Genomic DNA, 26,748 nt, shown 5'->3' with positions numbered 1-26,748 from the left:
AAGTTAGCTAAACACGATTTGCCTTTAACAAATCCGTGCTGGCTTTCCTTAATGAATCCACACTTGTCCAAGTGACTGTTAATTTTGTCCCAGGCTCTTGATTTTTCAGGTGAGGTTTCCACCAGGTTTTAACCCTTTAGAACTGACGTACACCCTTAGATGAAAATCGTCCCCAAGTTTTTCAAACTGGGGCCTTCGGACTCATCGGATCCCAGGGGTCTGTGAGGTTGTCTAGTGTAGTACTGTGGGAGTGCCACAATGTTGGAAGTACCATTTTTTTGTTGAGACATTAAACTGAGGTCCCATTTGACCTCTTAGATGAACGTCACTCACTCACTCATTCTTTTGTACAGTTTTGGAAGGTTGTTTTGGCAATAGAGAGGGTACAGATTTTCTAGAATGTTGCCTGGTAGAAGAAAAAAAATAGAAAGAAAGACTTGCAAAATTGGAATGTTTTCATTAGAATAGAGGCGATTATGCAATAATTTGACAAAGGTATTTAAGATTATGAAAGGCTGGTCCAGAGTAAATAATGGATGAGAGGTCTAGAATGAGAGGATACATATATAAGATTAAATGTAAGAGATTTAGAACCAATAGCAGGAGAATTTTATTTTTACAGGAAGGTTGTATGGCTGCGGAATGCCTTCAGAGTTTGTGATTGAAGCAGAGACCATGTAAACTTTTAAGAATAGGTTGGATAGGTGGTTGGAGGACAGGGAATTAAAGGGATATGGGAAGAGGGTAAGCTCATGGGACTAGGATTATTGGTCATGTGCAGCTTTCCCCCAAAGTATTATTATAAGTTATTATGTTTAAAAAAAATCAAAATGGATCACCTCACATTTACTGACATTAAATTCCATCCGCCATTTTTTTGTGCCCATTCCAGCATATTATGGAGGACTGGTGGGGACCCAACAGCCTGTTTGTATGTTGTAATTTCCATGTAAAAGAGACTGGCCTTGGGCTCGCCAATACGCAGATGGAGGAAATTTTGGTTCATCCAGGTTTTGATATCAGAAAGGCAATTTGAGAATGTGTCCAGTTCTACTGAAGGGTCTGTACTTGCAATTTTAACTCATCTGTTTCTCTCTTTACAGATACTAACTGACCTGCTGAGTGTTTCCAGCATTTTCTGATTTTGCCTCAGATTTCCAGCATCTGCAGATTTTGGCATTTAATTTGAAAATGTGCCAACAACATTCGGCTCAAGGAAGGAGGCAGTGAAGTAGAGTTAGATGTCATTGGCGTACATGTGGAAGCTGATCCTGCCAAGGGGTACTATAAGAACATAACATAAGAATTAGGAGCAGGAGTAGGCCATTCGGCCCCTCTAGCCTGCTCTGCCATTCAATGAGATCATGGCTGATCTTCTACCTCAACTCCACTTTCTTGCACTATCCCCAAAGTATGCAGCTAGTGAAGAGGAGGGACCGAGGACGGCCCTTTGGCTACACTGTTGGTGACTGTGCACGCAAATGAGGAGAAGTCATTGGCAGGAATCTAATGCCTACGTCAGTCCTGAGCTGGGAACTGAAAGAAAGAGGTAAATAATACTTGAGAGTGTCTCATGACAAATCTAGCTGGCTCTGTGAACTACTATCTGCCTGCCTGGATGTACAAATGCTGTTATGCTCCAATACCACAACAATCAGATAAGATGGTACTCCCATCAACATATGCAATACATGAAGAACACAAGGGTGTTAAAAATCCCTTTGATTACCTTGATAGCTCTATCATTATCTCTAATCAACAGCCTCTTCTCATCTTCAAATCTTCCCACAGCTTCTTGGAGCTGTCTCTCCGCAGCCAGCTGCTGTCGGCTGCTCTCTTCCCTTAAGGATGTAATAGTAGTCTGAAGCTCCGCTACAGTCTGAAAAGAAAACAATAACTGAAAATCCCAGTTGCTTGAACATGACATTTGCTTAGGTTTGGAAATGCTTTGAAGCGTGATAATAGCTGTGAAAATATTTGAAACTGTATTTATCAGTTGCCAAATGCAGAGAAGATTCAAACTTTCTCAGGATCTTTAATTGTCGGAATTTTGTCTGAGGCACAGCAGATAAAAACAAGCATGTTGCTACATTTTTGTTTGTCTGCGGTGTTCCTTAATATTCTAGATCAACAAGCATGACATGTATTAAGTTGGCTTAAAATGCTGTGGATATTCATGCAGCACTGTAATAAACAAATCCTATACTTTCACTTCCTTTGGTTTAAGGAGAAATTGGTTAGGCTCAACACTTAAAAAAAATTATAGCATATACGAAAATTGTAAGGATAAAAGGCTAGAATGTTGTTGCACGAATGTTTAATGCACGTATCACATTTCTCTCTGCACTATTTTAACAGTGGTGTTAACCCATCTATTTTATGGCCAAATACCAGGCCTTAACCCCACTCCATTGAACAGCACCAGTGTAGATTTTTCCCCTTGTGCTCATCCCAGCGACAAGCAGTCTCAGGTCACGTATAAATGAACGCCCTTTACTCTGTTTCAAAGTGCGCCATATCCCATGCTAGCATTTTTTGGAGCCTCCCTCTGAGCGAAAGTACTAATTTAGTGCTAATTTGTGCCAAATTATGAACAATTTTGTGTTGCGCCCACTAAAAGCTGGGTTGAGACTGCCAACTTCATAATCTGGGATCCTTCTGTAATGGAAGCAGAACTTTGTCATGTGCCCAATGGGGACAATTACTGCATTATACCTTTTTCTACAACTTCAGATAGACAAAGTCATGCAAATAAAAAAATTAGCTACGATTAACTTTGTTCTTTTGACTTTGTGATTGGGAGAGTGGCCAACATATAAAATGATCCAGAAAATATCCACAATTTCTAGAAAGACCAGCTGTCTGCACGAGAGCAGGCAAGTTGTTTGATATGCAAGTCAGCAGGATAGTAGCTTTGTTCTAAATGGAATTAGTAATCCCTAAAAGGACAATAAGTCTTTTATTTGTAGATGCAAATCAACATTCAAGATTGATTTCTTAATCAGGCTCACTTATACGGATTCTTCTCAATGGTCAGACAATTAAGATACTAACCATTTCTAGCACTTAAGCAGGCAAGATGTTAACAGAGTCTTCTGATGGGTCATTTGCCTTTATCATGGCCATGTGTCAAAGGTAAATGAGCCATCAGAAGACTGCTGTTCACATCTTGCCTACTTAAGTGCTAGAAATGGTTAGTATCTTAACTGTCTGATCTTTGAGAAGCTGAGAAGAATCTGAGAAGAAAATGAGCCTGTTTCAACATCAACGTAAAGATCAATACATAATTGGATGGTAGCCCTGGCTAAAGAGGCTGTGTGGAGTCTTTGTCCACATAACATTTCATCAAAGATTCAGTCAAAACTACTGAAAAAAGTGACTAAAATACTAGAGTATTTTATTGTTTTGAAACAGTTTATGTATTGTGTAAGTCAAACATTATGCTGTTAGTTACTCTGAGATTATCTTAATTGTAAATAGACTTGACCATTAGTTTTAGCCTGAATGTAACAGACTGGCTGTGGGGTATGTACTGCTTTTAGGAGTGGACAGTAATAAAGGGATAATTATTGTTCCTGGGGCATGCAGCCCCATTCACAGCATGCATAAGAGTGTAGCTTTGGTTCCTGGAAGATTTGGTCTACTTATCTTTCCTGTGAATATAAATTAAGAGTGTTGAAAGAAAACCTGTTGTAAAAGCTTTCAGTTGGCAGTCAGAGGAGAACTTCATCTCAATCATCTGTGCTAGTTTCAAACCCAGGTCCCAAAGGTAAAACGAACCTGTCCCCTACATTGCTCAGTACTTGCAAAAAAACCTCTGTATTCAAGTACCAATGTTCATCAGATCTAATACTTCAGGAGAACAATGTCATTGCATATATAATGTCATAACTGTACAAATCAATCTGAACCATGTGCACCAGGAATTTAAAACAGTGCTGTAGAGATCAATTATATACCTGAGGCGAGGCAGTCTCACATTCATTCTGGAGTTCGAGATTTTCACTGCATGCTTAACATTTGCAAAAATTGTCTGTCATCTTAGTCACCTCATCCTTGGTGAATTTCCAATGCAGTTGGACAACTATATGCATTTACAGAACATGCCTTCATTTACAGTATTCAAATTATTATCCTTTTTTCCCATCTTTTGTCAAACATGACAAAGGCTCTGAAAAGGATGAACAAGCTGCAATACAATATGGGAGAGAAAGAGGGCCTGAGAGAGTAATTGAAAAGTTGATGTGACCTGTTGACTACCAAAATGCCTTTGACAGTGAATGAGTTAGTGATATCATTAAGAAGGAATTATTAATCATGAAATATTCAGGAGAGTGAAAAAGGGAGCTACAGCAAAGCAAGACGATTTGCCCTCCAAGTAAGGTGTGCAAATTGATGCCAAAAAATAGACAAATGCATTTATTTCTGGCTAACGAACAGAAAACAGAGAGTAGGGATAAATGGTTCATTCTCGGGTTGGCAATCAGTAACTAGTGGGGTGCCGCAGCGATCAGTGCTGGGACCCAAACTATTTACAATCTATATTAACGACTTGGAGGAAGGGACTGAGTGTAACATAGCCAAGTTTGCCGACGATACAAAGATGGGAGGAAAAGCAGTATGTGAGGAGAACACAAAAAATCTGCAAAAGGACATAGACAGGCTAAGTGAGTGAGCAAAAATTTGGCAGAGGATGTTTCTACTGACAGGGGAGACTAGAACTAGAGGGCATGATCTTAGAATAAGGGGCCACCCATTTAAAACTGAGATGAGGAGAAATTTCTTCTCTCAGAGGGTTGTGGATCTGTGGAATTCGCTGCCTCAGAGAGCTGTGGAAACTGGGACATTGAATAAATTTAAGACAGAAATAGACAGTTTCTTAAACGATAAGGGAATAAGGGGTTATGGAGAGCGGGCAGGGAAGTGGAGCTGAGTCCATGATCGGATCAGACATGATCGTATTAAATGACGGAGCAGGCTCGAGGGGCCGTATGGCCTATTCCTGCTCCTATTCCTTATGTTCTGATGTTCCTCTGTCCACAGATGCCGCCTGACCCACTGAGTGTTTTCCAGCATTTTCTGTTTTCATTTCACTGGTTTGATCAAACTCTCTGCTAATCTGTGAGATGTGTATTTCCAGCATTTTCTGTTTTTAATTCAGATTTCCAGCATCCGCAGTATTTTGCCTTTGCGTTTATGTGAGAGCTGGTATGTGTAGGGTAATATCATTCAAACAAATAGGAAAGAGGACTGGATGATGAATTGGGTTTGACTTGTCCCACACAAGAGATTGGTGTGCAAAATCAAAGCACATGGTATTGGGGGTAATGTACTGACGTGGATAGATAACTGGTTGGCAGACAGGAAGCAGAGAGTCGGGATAAACGGGTCCTTTTCAGAATGGCAGGCAGTGACTAGTGGAGTGCCGCAGGGCTCAGTGGTGGGACTCCAGCTATTTACAATATACATCAATGATTTAGATGAAGGAATTGAGTGTAATATCTCCAAGTTTGCAGATGACACTAAACTGGGTGGCGGTGTGAGCTGTGAGGAGGGCGCTAGGAGGCTGCAGGGTGACTTGGACAGGTTAGGTGAGTGGGCAAATGCATGGCAGATGCAGTATAATGTGGATAAATGTGAGGTTATCCACTTTGGGGGAAAAAACATGAAGGCAGAATATTATCTGAATGGCAGCAGATTAGGAAATGGAGAGGTGCAATGAGACCTGGGTGTCATGGTTCATCAGTCATTGAAAGTTGGCATGCAGGTACAGCAGGCAGTGAAGAAGGCAAATGGTATGTTGGCCTTCATAGCTAGTATAGGAGCAGAGGTCTTACTGCAATTGTACAGGGCCTTAGTGAGGCCTCACCTGGAATATTGTGTTCAGTTTTGGTCTCCTAATCTGAGGAAGGACGTTCTTCCTATTGAGGGAGTGCAGCGAAGGTTCACCAGACTGATTCCCGGGATGGCGGGACTGACATCTGAGGAGAGACTGGATCAACTGGGCCTTTATACACTGGAGTTTAGAAGGATGAGAGGGGATCTCGTTGAAACATAAGATTCTGACGGGACTGGACAGGTTAGATGCGGGAAGAATGTTCCCGATGTTGGGGAAGTCCAGAACCAGGGGAGACAGTCTTAGGATAAGGGGTAGGCCATTTAGGACTGAGATGAGGAGAAACTTCTTCACTCAGAGAGTTGTTAACCTGTGGAATTCCCTACCGCAGAGGGCTGTTGATGCCAGTTCATTGGATATATTCAAGAGGGAGTTAGATATGGCCCTTACGGCTAAAGAGATCAAGGGGTATGGAGAGAAAGCTGGAAAGGGGTACTGAGGTGAATGATCAGCCATGATCTTATTGAATGGTGGTGCAGGCTCGAAGTCCGAATGGCCTACTCCTGCACCTATTTTCTATGTTTCTATGTTTCCCCTCTGGGATTTGGGCTCAAATCCAGCCCAGACTGTTGGGATAATATTCTCTACTGGCTGCTGCGTATGAGGTTCTATGTGAAATGATTTTGAGCAACTTAATACAGTTCCTTGTGAGCATGATCCCCAACAATCTTTTGGGCATTATATTTAACATTTTCACTCAGAAAGGCAATGGAATAGCTGGTGCGCAGAATGGAAATATGTCAAATGGTAGAGTAGGGAGCAGGGAGCAAACCTCTGAAGTTGCAGAGAAAATGAGGAACACTTCATCAGATGCTAAGAATATAACTCTCCTTTACTCATGATTCGCCTCAATTAATCCTCTTAAAAATTACATACCCTTTAATTTGGTTATAAAGCTTACATTAGGCTGACCTTTCAAAATGGGATACCCTTCTCGACTAACAAATCCAAATTGTAATTTTGGGTAATACAAATCTATCCAAGGTAGTCTTAATTGGCTGAAACCATAGCCAGACCTTTCGTAGATTGGGCTTGAAGAAGGCAGCAGTGCAGAATACACTACAATCCATGTGCTAAATAGGACCTTGCTGTGTACAAATTGGCTGCCGTATTTGCCTACATAACAGCAGTGACTACTATACTTTAAAAGTAATTCATTGGCTATAAAGTGCTCTTGGATGTCCTGAGGACATGAAAGGTATTATATAAATGCAAGTTCACTTTTTCTATTTAATGAGGACTGTGTCACCACAAGAAATATACTTACTTTGACAGTTTTAGCTTCATTTGTAAAGCTTGAAACACCTACATGCTTACATTCTTGTCTAAAATGTGGGTGATTGGGGACAATTTCACTCAGAAAGGCAATGGAATAGCTGGTGTGCAGAATGGAGATATGTCATACTGGGGGAGTAGGGAGTAGGGAGCAAACCTCTGAAGTCACATTGAGGTGTACAAAATATTGAGGGGCCTGGACATAATGGATAGTAAGGGTCTATTTCCATTGGTGGAGAGGTCTATTACGAGGGGGCATAGTTTTAAGGTGATTGGTTGAAGGTTTAGAAGGGATTTGAGGGAGGGGGGAGGGCTTCTTTACAGAGGGTTGTGGGGATCTGGAACTCACTGCCTGGAAGAGTGGTGGATGCAGAAACCCTCACCACTTTTAAGAGATGGTTGGATGGGCACTTAAAGTGCAGTAACCAGCAATAACCTAGAGTTGGTAATTGGGATTAGACTGGATGACCTTTTGTTGGACAGAACAGATATAATGGTAAGTACTGCAGGGAATAGAATACGGCCATGGTGATCTCCTGGACTAGTTTCAATCGCCTGGATGGGTTGGAGAGGAATTTTCCCAGATTTTTTCTCCCTAAATTGGCCTGGGTTTTTATCTGGTTTTTGCCTCTCCCAGGGGATCACATGGCTCCGGTTGGGGTGGAGTGTCGAATGTTTCAGTATAAGGGGTGTGGCAGTTGTGTGAGGCGGACTGGTTGGGCTGGGTGCTCTTTGCCTTTCCGTCATTGTTCATAGGTTTATATGTAACCTTTAGGGCTGCTGACCAAGGGCCGTGCGGCTCATTGTCGGCCGGCGCGGACACGATGGGCCGGAATGGCCTCCTTCTGCGCTGTAAGTTTCTATGTTTCTAAATGCCAATATCCTTAAACAGTCGGATTTCAATAGTACTTTTGGGAGGATGCTGGGACGAGACCATAAGGCAGTTCTGCCCTCATAACAAATAGAATATAAAGGAATTTAAGAGGACACTGCAGCATAGTGGTTATGTTATGAGATACGAGTTCAAATCCCACTATGACAGCTGGGGAATTTAAATTCAGTTAATTAAATAAATCTGGAATAAAAAGCTAGTATCAGTATACTAAGAATAAAACTGGACTGACCTACCGGCATTGACCTAGGCACTGGAACCACCTAAGAGGGCAGCAGGTGCAAGGGAACACCATCACCTGCAAGTTTCCCTCCATTACATTGACTTGGAAATATATCACCGTTCCTTTATCGTCGCAGGATCAAAATCCTGGAACTCCCTCCCTAACAGCACTGTGGGAGCACCTTCACCACACGGACTGCAGCGGTTCAAGAAGGCGGCTCACCACCACCTTCTCAAGGGGCAATTAGGGATGGGCAATAAACGCTGGCCATGCCAGCGAGGCCCACAACCCATGAACGGATCACGCAGTCTGATGAAAGACTATAATGAAAGTCTGTAACTCACTCAATTTTCTTACTGCCAGAAATACCTTAAGTGACTGTTCTTGATGTGAAACTTTAGAATACAAAGAAACCATAGCATTGGGGAGGAGTTGGAGTAGAATCAGATTAATTGACACCAAATTAAAGTCCCCCAATGTCTAATTTTCCAAGCTCATTTCTTGAATCAACTCTTCCTCTCCCTTTGGTGCACACACTGGATTTGGAGTCTTTGTAAAGATTTCTGTTAGCGACTCCAAAATAACTGCAGTATTATCATTTATCATTTTGTGCAAAATTTGAACCATTTCAATTGCTTTGCCACATACCTTCTTACTAAATGGCTTTGTTGGAGGTAAGATAATGGCCCGGATTTTACGGTGCCTATGACGGTGTACGCACTATGTCGTCGGAAGTGCCCTGCAAGTTCCGGGTTTCATGCATGCGATGCGCATAAACCAGGAACTAGTGATCTGTCAAGACGAGGCTTAACAGATCATACACATCCGCTGTAAATTCACTTTTGCTGGCGCAGTGTTGGGCTATTTGCGCAACTCATCATCATCATCATCATCATCATCATCATCGGCGGTCCCTTGAATGAGGATGACTTGCTTCCACACCAAAAGGAATGAGTTCACAGATGTTTCAATAAAGGACCTGATGTTCCAGTCCTGAACTCCAGGGGTGGAAGATGCCTGTGCGTGTATTTTTTTAACATGTGGTGACCGCTGCACATCAGCCACCACAAGGGCTTGACAGAGCTAGGCCTTTATCCAGTGGCAAGTGCGACTGGAGACCTGCTCTGCTGCACGGACACATATCGCAGCGTGGGCTGGCCCGTGCTGTCCCTGGGCCCTCGGTTCTTCTGGGCCATGTACCCTCATTTACCGCTTCTCCGCCACAAACATTCGCTGCACCTCCGCCACGATCCCTCACCGCTCTGCCGCCACGATCTCTCGCCGCTCCTCCGCCCCGATCATTTGCTGCACTTCTGCCGCGATCTCTCACCGTTCCTCCGCCTCAACCATTCGCCGCACCTCCGCCACGATCTCTCGCCACTCATCCACCCCGGGATGGTTGGAAGGTTCCCGTTGTTGTACCTGGGCCCCACCGATGTTCCTGCCCACGCTCCAAAGAGCGACCTGCGCTTTGATGACATCACCCAGTCGCTCACTCGAAGCTGTCGCATACTTGGAACGGCTCGCACTGGAAGTTGTAGTGGCATGCTCCAGCTCTTATCCTCCCGACCTGCGGTGGTGTCCTCTCGCAGGTCGGAGCGGCCCGGCGCTCCAGTTCTTATACTGCCGCCCAGCGAATACCCACAAAACCCTTACACCTGGTAAAAGCAAGCGTAAGGCCTTCTTTACCAGCGTAAGGGTTAAAACATATATTTTTTAATAATTTAAACATTCACTAATATATAAAATTAGTTTGGGTTATTTTAGTCCCAATGTTTAAATCTATTTTTCAAAAAATTACATGTTTATTTTAAATGTTTAGTTGAAGAATATTTTAATTAATTTTGAACCTGTAATTATTTATTTTTATTTCAGCATTGTGAAATTTTATTTATTAGGTGATTTCTATTATCCGTATGTAAATCGAATCCCCCTAAGCATACCCACTTTGTCATTGGTTGGGCTGGTCCACATGATCCCAGGGAAGCTTGCGAATCGCAGGCGCCCCTGGGCTGTGTGGGCCATTACACAGGCTGCATGCGCCCCTGGGCTGTGTGGGCCATTACACAGGCTGCATGCGCCCCTGGGCTGTGTGGGCCGTTCCGCAGGCTGCATGCGCCCCTGGGCTGTGTGGGCCGTTACACAGGCTGCGTGGGCCATTACATAGGCTGCATGCACCCCTGGGCTGTGTGGGCCATTACACAGGCTGCATGCGCCCCTGGGCTGTGTGGGCCGTTCCGCAGGCTGCATGCGCCCCTGGGCTGTGTGGGCCATTACACAGGCTGCATGCGCCCCTGGGCTGTGTGGGCCGTTCCGCAGGCTGCATGCGCCCCTGGGCTGTGTGGGCCATTACACAGGCTGCGTGGGCCATTACACAGGCTGCAGGCGCGCCTGGGCTGTGTGGGCCGTTACATAGGCTGCGTGGGCCATTACACAGGCTGCAGGCCAAGGACTGCAAGAGTCCGAAGCTCCGGAGCCATGAGGTAAGCACGTCGTTTTCTTGCAGTTCAGAAGGGTATGCGGGTGGCAAGCCTCCGACTGCAATTTCCAGGCCATGACATCCTGATACTGTAACCTTTCAGTAACCATGCTGCCAGTGGATGTTAGTTGGGGCAGGGTGCCACATTTGGGATGTTTTGCTACGTGGAGAGAGTAGGGCAGTGGTTTAAGATTTGGACACGCACTACAGAAATTTAACTGAAATCTATTCTAGCTTGAAGAGAAAAATTCGTTGATCTGTGACAAGGTAAATGAAATCTGAAAAATACTGCTTTGAAGTAGGAAGCTATTGACATGACAGTGCAATGTTTTGCTTAAATCTTTTAAAGGATGCTCAGATGAAAGGAATATAAAGAAATTCATAAGATATTCGCTTGTCGCATGGTAAGAATGGACAATCACTACTGATCTGCAATTTCTCTTATCTTTTCACTGTGTGGGTTTCTGATTGTATTGGAGAATTATCCATCATCAAAAAGATGGCAGAAATATCTTCAAAGGACACACCTCTCTTAGGACCATCAGTTTAATGCTGTCACGGAAGCCTGGTTGATTCAGTCTAACTGGGACTTGGGGAAACCATTGTATCAGGACATTTCGCTGAATATCCTTGAATCTGGTACCACAAAGTTGATGCCCACTTCAAAGCCTTTAACTGGTGGGTATTATTCTGCTGCAGTCTTGCAACATTTGGACAGCAGGGAGCCTCGATTGAATAGTCCTGATATTTATGCTATGATAGTAAGAGGATACTCAGACACATCTGAAAGAATGTGCCTTGGGAAGAAGCTTAGGTGAGGTCGGAGGGAAGCTTCCTGCTTGTACTCCAATGACTGCACCAACCAGATAAAGACAGACAAGAAGCACTGCCATCTTGGAAAGGCAACGGACGAACAAAGAAACTTGCAGTTATATCGTGCTTTCAGGATCTTACAACCATAGATGTTTAAAGCATAGAAGGAAGTGATTTGGCCCATTGTTTCTTAGCCAGGGTTTTGCTAGAGAAATCCAAATCTGATCCCGCTGCCCCACTCTCTCCCCATAGCCCTGTTATCTTCATCTGCTTTAAACATTTGTCCAATTTTCCCCTAAAAGAAGCAATTGTATCTGCATCAACCATTCTCTGTTGCAAAGTGTTATGTATGTAAACATTATAACTGTGTAAGACTTGCCACCAGAGGGCACACCTGTTGGAGGCCCAAGGGTCACCTGCACACCTCATGCAAGCGAGTATAAAAGGTTGTCTGGAGTTTTATTAAGAGACTAAGGTCACATCAGTTTAAGCTTACAGTACTCCGTCTTGTGGAGTTATTCTAAACATAACAATTGGTGACGAGTAACAGATCACGAACTTTCATACGGTTATGGCTGCCGTTGGTATTCTTGAGCGATTTGTAGAGGGTGATGATTGGGAAGCCTTCGTTGAACGTCTCGACCAGTACTTCGTGGCTAACGAGCTGGATGCGGACGATAAAGCGATCAAGTGCAGGGTGATTCTCCTCACCGTTTGTGGGTGTACAGCATACGGCCTCATCAAGCATCTGCTAGCACCGACGAAACCAATGGAAAAGACATATACAGAGTTGTGTACGCTGGTCGGGAACACCTCAAGCTGAAGGAGAGCATCTTGATGGCCAGGTATCGCTTCTGTGCGCACCATCGCTCCGAGGGCCAGAACGTTACGAGTTATGTCGCCGACCTAAAACGCCTTGCAGGACCTTGTGATTTTGCTGGATATTTGGGGGATATGCTGCGAGACTTTTTCGTGCTTGGAATCGGCCACGAGGTCATTCTTTGCAAGCTGCTGTCTGCCGAATCCCCAGACCTGAACAAGGCCATCACAATAGCCCAGGCTATCCACGAACGATAACACTAAACTGATATCTTCTCAGCATCGAAGCTCACCGGCAAGTACTGTGCATAAAATAATGCCGTTAGCAGGCAGAACTGCAGGGCCTACACGTCTGCAGCTGCAAGACCTAGGATGACATAGAGTCTGCCGTGGTGCGTGAATGCGAATCCATTAACACCATGTTGGCGCTGTGGGGGTAATCATAGAGCCCATCAATGTCGATTCAAGCAATACGTGTGCAAAGGCTGCGAAACAATGGGGCACCTCCAGCGAATGTACAAACGTGCTGCGACTCACCACGTGCCAGAGTCGGCAGAAGTTGTTTGATCCGAAGCGGATCACGCAGAACAAGTAAAAGAAGCATCTCAACCCGAGGCCGAGGAAGCAGTGTATGGGGTACACACCTTCACCACCAACAGCCCTCCTATAATGCTGAAAGTCAAATTAAATGGCATTCCAGTTTCCATGGAGTTGGACACGGGGTCGAGTCAGTAAATTATGAGCCAGGCTTTTGAGAAACGGTGGGGCAACAAGTCACAAAGGCCCAAACTGAGCCCGATTTATACAAAGCTGCGCACTTACACCAAAGAGCTCATACCAGCCATTGGCAGTGCGGCAATGAAGGTATCGTACGATGGAGCTGTGCATGAGTTATCACTGTGGATTGTACCAGGCGATGGCCCAACACTATTCGGCAGAAGCTGGCTAGGAAAGATTCGATGGAACGGGATGACATCAAAGCACTATCTTTGTGCGCTCAAATTTCCGTCGCTATTTGAACCAGGTATCGACAACTTCACAGGCACCAAGGTGCAGATCCAGCTAGTCCCTGATGCACGGCCTGTTCATCACAAGGCTCGAGCGGTTCCATACATGATGAGGGAAAAAGTCGAAATCGAACTGGACAGACTTCAACAAGAGGGAATCATATCGCCAGTTGAATTCAACGAGTGGGCCAGCCCAATTGTTCTGGTGTTGAAAAGCAATGGCACGGTCAGAATCTGCGGAAACTACAAGGTAATGATCAACCGAGTCTCGTTACAAGACCAGTATCCACTACCCAAGGCGGATGACCTGTTCGCACCGTTAGCAGGAAGTTGTTCACCAAATTGGATCTAACCTCCGCTTACATGACACAGGAGCTGGCTGAATCTTCGAAAAGATGGACGTGCATCAACATGCACAAAGGACTGTTTATATACCACAGATGCCCTTTTGGGATTCGCTCGGCTACTGCCATTTTCCAGAGGAACATGGAGAGTCTGCTGAAATCGGTTCCGCGCACTGTTGTGTTCCAAGACGACATCCTGATCACCGGTCGTGACACCATCGAACATCTGCACAACCTGGAAGAGGTTCTAAGTTGACTAGACAGAGTGGGACTCACGCTGAAACGCTCCAAGTGTGTTTTCCTGGCGCCAGAGGTCGAATGTTTGGGGAGAAAGATTGCGGCAGATGGCATTAGACCCACGGACTCAAAGACGGAGGAAGAATGCACCCAGACCACAGAATGTGACAGAGCTGTGTTCATTCCTGGGACTCCTCAACTATTTTGGTAACTTTCTACCCGGCTTGAGTACTTTGCTGGAATCATTGCACACATTGCTACGAAAGGGTGTCGACTGAATTTGGGATAAATCTCAAGAGACAGCCTTTGAGAAGGCCAGAAACCTGCTAGGATGGAGAATGAAACAGTTAATTCAGAGACCATGGTCCAGAACTTAAAGAAGGCTAACTTTGAAGGTATGAGGCGTGAATTGGCTGGGATGGATTGGCGAATGATACTTAAGGGGTTGACTGTGGATGGGCAATGGCAGACATTTAGAGACCGCATGGATGAACTACAACAATTGTACATTCCTGTCTGGCGTAAAAATAAAAAAGGGAAGGTGGCTCAACCGTGGCTATCAAGGGAAATCAGGGATAGTATTAAAGCCAAGGAAGTGGCATACAAATTGGCCAGAAATAGCAGCGAACCTGGGGACTGGGAGAAATTTAGAACTCAGCAGAGGAGGACAAAGGGTTTAATTAGGGCAGGGAAAATGGAGTATGAGAAGAAGCTTGCAGGGAACATTAAGACGGATTGCAAAAGTTTCTATAGATATGTAAAGAGAAAAAGGTTAGTAAAGACAAACGTAGGTCCCCTGCAGTCAGAATCAGGGGAAATCATAACGGGGAACAAAGAAATGGCGGACCAATTGAACAAGTACTTTGGTTCGGTATTCACGAAGGAGGACACAAACAACCTTCCGGTTATAAAAGGGGTCGGGGGGTCTAGTAAGGAGGAGGAACTGAGGGAAATCCTTATTAGCCGGGAAATTGTGTTGGGGAAATTGATGGGATTGAAGGCCGATAAATCCCCAGGGCCTGATGGACTGCATCCCAGAGTACTTAAGGAGGTGGCCTTGGAAATAGTGGATGCATTGACAGTCATTTTCCAACATTCCATTGACTCTGGATCAGTTCCTATGGAGTGGAGGGTAGCCAATGTAACCCCACTTTTTAAAAAAGGAGGGAGAGAGAAAACAGGGAATTATAGACCGGTCAGCCTGACATCGGTAGTGGGTAAAATGATCGAATCAATTATTAAGGATGTCATAGCAGTGCATTTGGAAAGAGGTGACATGATAGGTCCAAGTCAGCATGGATTTGTGAAAGGGAAATCATGCTTGACAAATCTTCTGGAATTTTTTGAGGATGTTTCCAGTAGAGTGGACAAGGGAGAACCAGTTGATGTGGTATATTTGGACTTTCAGAAGGCGTTCGACAAGGTCCCACACAAGAGATTGATGTGCAAAGTTAGAGCACATGGGATTGGGGGTAGTGTGCTGACATGGATTGAGAACTGGTTGTCAGACAGGAAGCAAAGAGTAGGAGTAAATGGGTACTTTTCAGAATGGCAGGCAGTGACTAGTGGGGTACCGCAAGGTTCTGTGCTGGGGCCCCAGCTGTTTACACTGTACATTAATGATTTAGATGAGGGGATTAAATGTAGTATCTCCAAATTTGTGGTTGACACTAAGTTGGGTGGCAGTGTGAGCTGCGAGGAGGATGCTGTGAGGCTGCAGAGCGACTTGGATAGGTTAGGTGAGTGGGCAAATGCATGGCAGATGAAGTATAATGTGGATAAATGTGAGGTTATCCACTTTGGTGGTAAAAACAGAGAGACAGACTATTATCTGAATGGTGACAGATTAGGAAAAGGGGAGGTGCAAAGAGACCTGGGTGTCGTGGTACATCAGTCATTGAAGGTTGGCATGCAGGTGCAGCAGGCGGTTAAGAAAGCAAATGGCATGTTGGCCTTCATAGCAAGGGGATTTGAGTACAGGGGCAGGGAGGTGTTGCTACAGTTGTACAGGGCATTGGTGAGGCCACACCTGGAGTATTGTGTACAGTTTTGGTCTCCTAACCTGAGGAAGGACATTCTTGCTATTGAGGGAGTGCAGCGAAGGTTCACCAGACTGATTCCCGGGATGGCGGGACTGACCTATCAAGAAAGACTGGATCAACTGGGCTTGTATTCACTGGAGTTCAGAAGAATGAGAGGGGACCTCATAGAAACATTTAAAATTCTGACGGGGTTAGATAAATTAGATGCAGGAAGAATGTTCCCAATGTTGGGGAAGTCCAGAACCAGAGGTCACAGTCTAAGGATAAGGGGTAAGCCATTTAGGACTGAGATGCGGAGGAACTTCTTCACCCAGAGAGTGGTGAACCTGTGGAATTCTCTACCACAGAAAGTTGTTGAGGCCAATTCACTAAATATATTCAAAAAGGAGTTAGATGAGGTCCTTACTACTAGGGGGATCAAGGGGTATGGCGAGAAAGCAGGAATGGGGTACTGAAGTTGAATGTTCAGCCATGAACTCATTGAATGGCGGTGCAGGCTAGAAGGGCCGAATGGCCTACTCCTGCACCTATTTTCTATGTTTCTATGTTTCATCAATTTGTTTAGTATTGTTAGCCCTAATTTTGATCAAAAGCCAAACTTTAAAGTTTAAGTTCAGATTTGAAGATTTCCCATTGCTGTTCTATTCTGTTGACTTTGTTCATTCTTGCTGTTGTTTTGTTGTTGTTGGGGGTTGGACAAAGCTGAATGAGCTGCCCACATGCCAACCACAGATCGGTGGAGCAGGAAAGCCTGGCAAAAGGTTCAACATATCTTGGTGCGATAGAAATATGTCGGAAAAGCATCTCCTGGGAATTACAATGATTAAATAAGATATGCCTAACCTAAGGTGGGTGCTGCCTGGCTTCAGAGTCTCAGCCACTGCATTCATGGGTATCTGAATAGTCTCTGAGCAATTCTCCTATGTACAGAGGCAACACCTCAACTCAGTCCATTTCTTTTAATTGTCACCATCCCGTTAAATATGCCTTATACATTATTTTTCTCTCCCATCACTAGTGCCTTTCCTAGACATGCCTGGTGCTGTGAATAATTGTCTAAATGAACTTGCACCAAGACACTAAATGCTATTTGCATTTGATCTTGTGGGTGGGATTTTCACCAGTTCTTAACAATTTTGAATTTATGATAAAAATCGGTTCTGGTTTGAAATGGTTAATTTATCTTCTGCAATGTTGACTTGAGATCTGCAAAGCACTTGTCATTCTGTCTGTTACGATAGTCCAATATTGTATATGGTATTCTGTCAGTTCATTAATCATTACCCAGGAAAATAAATAGGAACGCTATGCAGCTGGCACAACAGTGATGATTACAAATGCTCTGGGTGTTAAAAGGCTGTATCTATGGACACCAAGATTCATGCTTTAATTATCCTCTGTCAGAGAGTGGAGCTCCATCTGGCACATGCGCATATGAGGAAGACCAAAGTTTAGACAGGTGTACATGACAGATTTTTAAGTAAACATCTAAAGAAGGAGAACAATATCATGTCTCACAATATACTGACTGGTGTGCCAAGAGAGATTCGGAGGAGATGTACGAGGAGCAAGTCTGGACCAATTAAAATAGCTGCTTTTCTGCTTTCAGATATTTGCTATTTCCATTCGAGCAAGTGCAAATATATGGAACTCCATTTGGGTCCAAGGACTGGTTTAAGCAGTTGGGTTATACAATTAGACTATAGTATACACGAATAAATGAAGGACAGGAAAAGACCATTTAGAAAATCCATTTGATCCTTTAAATTGTCTCAATTCCTCACCAAAACAGATTATTTTCCCTCTCTCCTGACTCAATAGGTCTGTCGCTACAACTATTAGGTTTGATTGGGGAAAGGGAGGAGAGAAGAATGCTGATATGCTGTCAATCAGATTCAACCCCATGGGTTTAAACTTAAGGTACATGGAGTTCAGATATTCTTTCCCATATGGCCATAGTTCAGTGGCTTATTGCAGACTGTCAGATGATTTAAGTGCCAATGATGTGTGGTAAAAGAATCAACACTGCCAGTAGTTCAGAGGCAAGGACAAAGTAAGACTACTTTCTGCCTGGAGATAACCTCCCTTGCAGGTGGGCCAACTGCATTCACCTTGACAGAAACTGTTTTTTTTTTGGAGTAGCTCACTTGGCATGTCCAGTGAATAAACCGTGACAGCCCTCTATACCTCATCTGTCTGAACATCCACTTCGGTTTTCACTTCTCTGAAGGAGCTTTCAGCTCCATATGCATGTCCCAGCACTAACTTTAAAATGGCAGTGCCACTGCCGGGATGTTTGACCATTCACGCTGAATCATTCATGTCTGTTTCCATTGTAAAGTCATTTTACACAAATTGCAGCACTGCCAATCCCAATCCACGGACAGCCGCCCAATCCCAATCCACAGACAGCCGCCCAATCCCAATCCACAGACAGCCGCCCAATCCCAATCCACAGACAGCCGCCCAATCCCAATCCACGGACAACCGCCCAATCCCAATCCACAGACAGCCGCCCAATCCCAATCCACAGACAGCCGCCCAATCCCAATCCAGACAGCCGCCCAATCCCAATACACGGACAGCCGTCCAATCCCAATCCACAGACAGCCACCCAATCCCAATCCCAATACATGGACAGCCGCCCAATCCCAATCCACGGATAGCCGCCCAATCCCAATCCACAGACAGCCGCCCAATCCCAATCCCAATACACGGACAGCCACCCAATCCCAATCCACAGACAGCCACCCAATCCCAATCCACAGACAGCCGCCCAATCCCAATCCACAGACAGCCGCCCAATCCCAATACGCAGGCAGCCACCCAATCCCAATCCACAGACAGCCACCCAATCCCAATCCCAATCCACGGACAGTCGCCCAATCCCAATCCACAGACAGCCACCCAATCCCAATCCCAATACATGGACAGCCGCCCAATCCCAATCCACAGACAGCCGCCCAATCCCAATCCACAGACAGCCGCCCAATCCCAATCCACAGACAGCCGCCCAATCCCAATCCCAATCCACAGACAGAATCCCAATCCCAATACATGGACAGCCGCCCAATCCCAATCCACAGACAGCCGCCCAATCCCAATCCCAATCCATAGACAGCCACCCAATCCCAAGCCCAATCCACAGACAGCCGCCCAATCCCAATCCACAGACAGCCGCCCAATCTCAATCCACAGACAGCTGCCCAATCCCAATCCACAGACAGCCACCCAATCCCAATCCCAATCCATAGACAGCCACCCAATCCCAATCCCAATCCACGGACAGCCGCCCAATCCCAATACAGACAGCCGCCCAATCCCAATCCACAGACAGCCGCCCAATCCCAATCCACAGACAGCCGCCCAATCCCAATCCACAGACAGCCACCCAATCCCAATCCCAATACATGGACAGCCGCCCAATCCCAATTCCAATACATGGACAGCCGCCCAATCCCAATCCACAGACAGCCGCCCAATCCCAATCCACAGACAGCCGCCCAATCCCAATACGCAGGCAGCAGATCAATGGTGACTAACTTTGTTTGGGCACTAGACAACTGGGTGATACGTACCAGCACCAATGACATGATCAGACTGAGATGTGGAGAAAGTCAACCTTTCTTTCCTCTCCAGTAAACAATACTAAATGCTGCAAGCCTGTATTTAAACTATCATCACCATCATCATTTAAACACTGCTGGCCTGTCATTAAATTAGACTGAAAGTTAAGAATCTGGAATTTGATTAGTTGAAGAGTTTGTCAGTCTGTGTCAATTACAGCCTTGCAATACCTTTTGTTCTGGACGTGTTTTCAGAGACAAGGCATAGAAATTGTAATATGATAAAGGACACATTCCAAAACACTGAAATTTTCCAGTCACAGTTTCCTATCCATGAGCGAGAGGAAGCTGTTTCATGGTTGGTGGTTAAATAGTGTTTTCAAGGAAGAGCATTATTCAAGCGATATAACACATTGCATTTATATAGCGCCTTTAACGTAGTATCTTTGTGACTTGATAAAGTGCGACATCCCCACTGACACCTGGGAGTCTCTGGCCAAAGACCGCCCTATGTGGAGGAAGTGCATCCAGGAGGGCGCTGAGAACCTCGAGTCTCATCGCCGAGAGCACGCAGAAATCAAGTGCAGGCAGCGGAAGGAGTGTGCGGCAAACCAGTCCCACCCACCCCTTCCCTCAATGACTATCTGTCCCACCTGTGACAAGAGTCTGTGGCTCTCGTAGCGGACTGTTCAGCCACATAAGAACTCATTTTAAGAGTGGAAGCAAGTCTTCCTCGATTCCGAGGGACTGCCTATGATGATGATGATGATGATGATGATGATTAATGTAGTACAACATCCCAAGGCCTTTCACCAAAATTGGACACCAAGCCACAGGAGGAGATATTAGGGCAGGTGATCAAAAGCTTGGTCAAAGATTTAGGTTTTGAGGAACGGCTTGAAGGAGGAGAGAGAGGTAGCGAGCCGAAAAGGCTCAGGGAATTCCACAGCTTAGGGCCAAGGTAGTTGGGGCCGCCAATGGTGGAGTGCTGAAAATTGGGGATGTGCAAGAGGCCAGAATTGGAGGAGCGCAGAGATTTCAGAGGGTTGTAGGGCTGGAGGAGGTTACAAAGATAGGGAGGGGCGAGGCCATGTAGGGGTTTGAAAACATGGATAAGAATTTTAAAATAAAGGTATTGCCATACTGGGAGCCAATGTAGGTCAGTGAGCACAGGGGTGATGGGTGAACGGGACTTGGTGCGAGTTAGGATATGGGCAGCGGAGTTTAGGATGGCTTCAAGTTCACAGAGGGTGCAAGGTGGGAGGCTGGCTGGGAGAGCATTAGAATAGTCGCGTCTCAAGGTAACAAAGACCACTTAATATATAAGGGTGGATTTTCCCCCCAGAGCGGAATCCAAGCTGGTTCACGTTGGAATGTGCCGGCTCAGAAGTCCCACTGGGTGGCATGATCCATTGTACGGACCGGGTCCCACTTGTATCGGGCTGGCTGGAAGCCGAGAGCCCTAGGCCACCTGCTGGCTCAGGGCCGCTATAATATCAGCCGACCTCCAGAACCTCAACACCTCGTGGATTGGTCCTGGAATAGGCTGAGGAGCAAATTATCTGCCGACTCACTTGGCTGGTGAATAGAATGTGTGACAGAGGGACATAAAGGAAGGAAAGAAACCACACAAATATTTCCCTCCTTCAGCCTGTATCTACAGTTACAATGTCGGGTGGAACCATCTCTGTGTCATGATGCCACTCAGGGAAAACTACTGCCTTTTATTGTCAATTGTTACCTATCTTTAAAAAATCCCCCATAAAAGCCTGAAATTCCTGGGGGTGATCCCAATGGATATGCCGAGATCACGCCCGAGAATACCTGCCAACTCTGACCCTGTTGGGTGTTTGCGGAGTCAGTGGGAGGACAGCTCATCATCATGGATCAGGAGGCTTGTGGAAGCTGGCAGCCTACGCTGCATGTCTATACGCACTCTGTGCACCGGCCTCCACTCTTACGCTGGTTCCCCTTCCAGGTGCAGGAGCAGGAACACCGACCGAACTTTGGGAGATCCCGTCCCTGGCTCCACTTCCTGACCTGAGGGTGGACGGTAGCTGGGCCTTTTCTGAGGCAAGGAAGAAACTCCTGGAATTGGCAAACACCCGACCACAACAGGATCTCCGCTGTTTCCCTGGGGCAGAACCCCTGGGAATTTCATCTCCGAGGTCAACATATCCATGGAGAGACTGAGGGGGAGAGAGAGAGAGAGAGAGACTGAGGGGGAGAGAGAGAGAGAGACTGAGGGGGAGAGAGAGAGAGACTGAGGGAGAGAGAGTGAGGGGGAGAGAGAGAGAGAGTGAGGGGGAGAGAGAGAGAGAGAGTGAGGGGGAGAGAGAGAGAGAGAGTGAGGGGGAGAGAGAGAGAGAGTGAGGGGGAGAGAGAGAGAGAGTGACGGGGAGAGAGAGAGAGAGAGATTGAGGGGGACAGAGAGGGACAGAGAGAGAGAGACTGAGGGGGAGAAAGAGAGAGACTGAGGGGGAGAGAGGGAGAGAGAGACTGAGGGGGAAGAGAGGGAGAGAGAGACTGAGGGGGAGAGAGAGAGCGAGACTGAGGGGGAGAGAGAGAGAGACTGAGGGGGAGAGAGAGAGAGACTGAGGGGGAGAGAGAGAGAGACTGAGGGGGAGATAGAGAGAGAGACTGGGGCAAAGAGGGGGAGAGAGAGAGACTGAGGGGGAGAGAGAGAGAGACTGAGGGAAATGTTTGCAGTGTCTTCTGAATGTGCAGGTAGGGTTGCCAACTCTGGTTGCATGCATTCTGGATGGTTTCCACAAATGACCTCCTTCCCCCAACTGCCCCCCCCCCCCCCCCAATCCTCCCTCCATTGGTCCGCCCGACACCTCCATCCTTGCGCCGCACCGCCTTCCCTTGCCCAAAGCAAGCGCTCTACTCAGAACTCCTTCATGGCAAACGAGCCAAAGGTGGGCAGAGGAAACGTTACAAGGAACCCTCAAAGCCTCCCTGATAAAGTGCAACATCCCGACTGACATCTGGGAGTCCCTGGCCAAAGACCGCCCTCAGCGGAGGAAGAGCATCCAGGAGGGCGCTTAGCACCTTGTCGCTGAGAGCATGCAGAAAACGAGCGCAGGCAGCGGAAGAAGCGTGCGGCAAACCAGTCCCACCCTCCCTTTCCCTCAACGACTGTCTGTCTGTCCCACCTGTGACAGGGACTGTGGCTCTCGTATTGGACTGTTCAGCCACCTAAGGACTCATTTTAAGAGTGGAAGCAAGTCTTGCTCGATTCCCAGGGACTGCCTATGATGATGAGGATAGAGAAGAGTCTCTTTGTCACCCAATTGGATGATTCTTGACAAATAGTCAAACAGTCTTTTCGCCCCACATCTCCGATTATATGTCGCCATGATTTACAGCATCCCCGAGACGGTTTTTAATTCCTGGAGATTCCAGGACAATCCGGGAGAGTTGCTGCCCATAAGTGCGAGGCAATAAAAATCTCCACAAGATTGCAGTAGCAAATAATCTCTGAAAAAAAAATGATTGATGGATTTTGAAGAAATGTCACTGAGAAGCCAGTCATCTCGAAGCCACACCGCAGCAAAGTAAAGCCCTGGTATCAATTCATATGCTTCGTTTTGGATGGAGGTGATGGGAACTAACAGGATTAATAAAAATGACAGGAACAGATCCACTGTATTATTACAGCAGCCCACTCAGCACAGTCACTCGGTAAAAATCACACTGCCGGTGAACTTATTGTCAGTCAAATGGGGGAGGCTGCAGTTTATTGTGACCGCACTTCACCAGGAACGAATGCTATTACTTGGGCAAAGTGAACAAAAAAATGCAAAGTGCAATGTTTCTCGTGTGGGTGTTGGGAGTGAATGTTTAAGAGGGTGCTGAGCACTAGATTAGACTAATTTTGTCAGTGGGAGAACCACATGAAAGCTACTAATGGCCCATTATTGCTATTGCGCCAATGTTCTTAAGCATAATTATATCACATTTGTGGATACACAGGCATACTATTTAGCCCAGATGAGTAGGAGTAATGCATTTAAAAAAAAAATTAGGCACTTCATCCTATTTGAACGCTTCTTTAGCGAGAGCCTGCATTTTCACCCTTGCATTACAAAGGTAGATTGTTGCTTCCCTTTATAATGGTTTCTTTATTTCCTTTAAGTATCGTAATTTCTTTGCTTCCATTCACCAGTATTTACCTTTTTCTTTTGAGCCCTGACAAGTCACCAGCATTACCCACAGCCTGTGTTACCTGTTTAAAATGGGTGCAGTTCAAGATCCAGGTAGTTTACTAATGTTTTACTGTGTTAATGGTGCTATATAAATGCAAGTTGTTATTTTTGTTGTTGTTAAGATTGACACCTGGTTCACTGTATGGATCATTCAGTGTAATATTTAATTGGTGTAATCTAGGTGGTACTGTAGCTATCGCTACAAACTACAGGCCTGAAGGTCACATCCAGTTTCAACAGAAAGTCACTCTAAGAAGTGAGTTTGTTGGAGGGAGAGAAATCTAGCTGAGGAAGGGAGGGTGGGTAGAAGAACCTATTTTTGCAGCATCAAAGCACATCTCCTTTCAAGTGTCAACGGAAATGTCTGTGGAGCGCACCATCCCATCTTCCATATGGAGGAGAATAAAGTGGATTCAGTGGGGGGGTCACTCTGGGGAGGGGGAATTCGAGGAGTATATTCAGAAAAAAAACATTGCCAGCATAAAAAATGTAAATGAATAATACTGTTCTGGAATGAAAAGGGTTAAGGTTGTTTAAGTAAAGGGAATGTTGCAATATGCAAAGAATTTAATGAACACCCACTTAATCTCATTAGGACACTGTTTTGTAATTATAAAGATCCTCACGGTATTCCCTCTTTCCACTGTTTTGTCATTCTGGCCATTTAAAATACATTTTCTTTTTGTCTTTAACACAAACTATCAGAAATCAGCTCTCACCAAATCTTATTAGACTGCTACGGTCCTTTTTCAGGCCTGGACGGCAAGTACCATGCACAGTTTCTGTAAAATGTTAATGAACCCAGCTGCTTTATGTTTCGGAGGTGGACCTATAAAGGCAGATGGCAGCTGGTTTATACTTTACTGTCATCTCTACTGATTAGATCTACTGTACGACAACAATGAGCTATGCAAAGGAGAATGCTTTGTGTACTTTGATTGTGCAGGGTTTTCAAAATAGCTTTATTTCAGCTGCTAACAGACAACTGTGCCTTCGTGGGTTTAAAACACAATCCTTACAGATGCAAAAAATTAAGAATTCCCAATTATTCTTTTATTAGGGCGGCAGAGGATTAGATCTTCAAAACATTCTGTTTAGTACCGATGGGCTGTAACATGCAACTACAGTCTGCAGACATTTTGAAAGTGGGAAAGTGTTTCTAAAGGAAAGATGATTTGGTAAAATGGGCTTACTGACACTTCACAAACTTGACATGGTTGCTGTGGTTTCTGAATCTCTGGGCCGTACCTGTGAAGATTTTAAAAGCCTCTGGCTGTATTCTTTCTCAATCTGCTTCAACCTGCTGCTGGTCTGTAAAAACAAAAGGAGAAATGTAACATGAGATAGGCAAAGAGGAAGAACGTGCACAGACACTCGCTGTTGACCTAGGCGCTTGGCACCTACTCGGTATGCCTGTCACTTAGGATCTGGGCTCTATGCCAGTTCCAACGCCCCTTCGTGGCAACCAAAAGCACAGGGCCTTGCTTTGATCTTCAGCCAACTAGTCATCACTTGAAAAGAAAAATCTACCTCTGCTGCCAATTATTAGAAAACATAAAGGGCTTTCTGGATGAAAAATGACAGCATAAAGTTTATCAGAATGACTTCACCTTAGTAAAAACAGAAACACATGCTCTGATGAAGACTGTGAAGGTACAATATGACACGTATGCTTTAGAGTGCCAGATGATGTTTTAAGAAGAGTCTGGGAGCGGTGAGAGGTGGAGAGGGGGAGGGAACTGAGAAAGGGAAAAAATGCGAAAGAAGCTGCAAAGCCGATTCCGCCCTAGGGAAGAAGCAACAACATTCTCGAACGTACAGCAGAGATACAGCCTGCTCTTAGAACTTCAAAGGGCTTGCGCACTTAATGTAAATGTGGCCATTAGCAAAACTGTACTCCACCTTTATGCAGTAAGACCATTAAATATGATTACTGCTAACATTATTATAGTTTAAGCACAGAAGAACTGACAATTTAATGCATTTTGAAAAAAAAAGTTTATGCAAAACAGATGATATATAATTATAATTATGGACTTCATTATTTAAACTGAAATTGCAATATTTTAAAATTTCCCTCCATAATCAATCATTTTCTCCCTGAACACCTCTCACCATTACTCAATCTGATCAGGCTCCTGTTGGGAATGGCTTTATGTGATCAGCTGCCTGATCTTCCCGCTCTGTGAGGAGAGCATTTTGCATCCGTTTTTCACCTCTCCCTCACTACACTCCAGATTAATGATAGAATCATACAGCACAGGAGGTGGCCATTCAGTCCATTTGTGCCTGTGCCGGCTCTTTGGAAGAGCTATTCAATTAGTCCCAATCCCTTGCTCCTTCTCCGTAGTCCTGCAGATGTTACCCCTTCAGGTACCTGTATATATCCAGTTCCCTTTTGAAAATGCTTATTGAATCTGCTTCCATCAGCCTCTCAGGCAGTGCATTCCAGAAATGTTGAGGGTAGGTCACCTTTTTAATGTTTGGCTGGGGAATGGAGCAGACAACAAAATGGGGGCAGAGGGACTGGCATTATTCCTTTCTAACCTCAAACACAGGCTGCATATTTAATACCAGGTTCTATACACTCTACTCTGATCAAGGCTCTGTGATTGGTGTAGGCCAGTTTAATTAAGATCATACAGCTGGGGTGCAAATCAGCAAGCACAGTGAATGATATGTAAAGGAATAGAAGGATTTCCTTCAGGAGACAATAAAAAGGCCTGTTGGAATGTATGCACAAATATTGCAAGAATGCAACGGCTGTCAACAGTGTTAAAACCGCTCAATGAACTGTTGGCCGTTGAGACAACCATACCCAAAGGTTATCTTCAAAAACTGAATACTGTGCAGCAGATGTCGGTATTTTGAAACAACAGGGGTTAAAAGAGGAGAAATGTGACAACGAAAATAAAGTTTCAAATTAATCTACCTGTACAGCATC

General features: G+C 45.2%; 1 protein-coding gene across 5 annotated transcripts in view; it reads right to left on the bottom strand.

Annotated features, from left to right (window-relative positions):
* cep112 (centrosomal protein 112) overlaps positions 1-26,748 on the bottom strand; it is a 516,124-nt gene that overhangs the window by 50,556 nt on the left and 438,820 nt on the right. For all 5 annotated transcript variants that reach the window (XM_070857896.1, XM_070857897.1, XM_070857899.1 and 2 more), the window contains 2 exons: positions 25,053-25,115; positions 1,730-1,879 (listed from right to left, as the gene is read on the bottom strand). In XM_070857896.1, the coding sequence (XP_070713997.1) occupies positions 1,730-1,879; positions 25,053-25,115 (213 nt within the window). The remainder of the gene's footprint in view (positions 1-1,729; positions 1,880-25,052; positions 25,116-26,748) is intronic.

Source organism: Pristiophorus japonicus, chromosome 16, assembly GCF_044704955.1.
Source record: "Pristiophorus japonicus isolate sPriJap1 chromosome 16, sPriJap1.hap1, whole genome shotgun sequence".
NCBI lineage: Eukaryota > Metazoa > Chordata > Chondrichthyes > Pristiophoridae > Pristiophorus > Pristiophorus japonicus.
The sequence above is the reverse complement of the archived record's forward strand: the minus strand, read 5'-3'. Positions and strand labels throughout refer to the sequence as shown.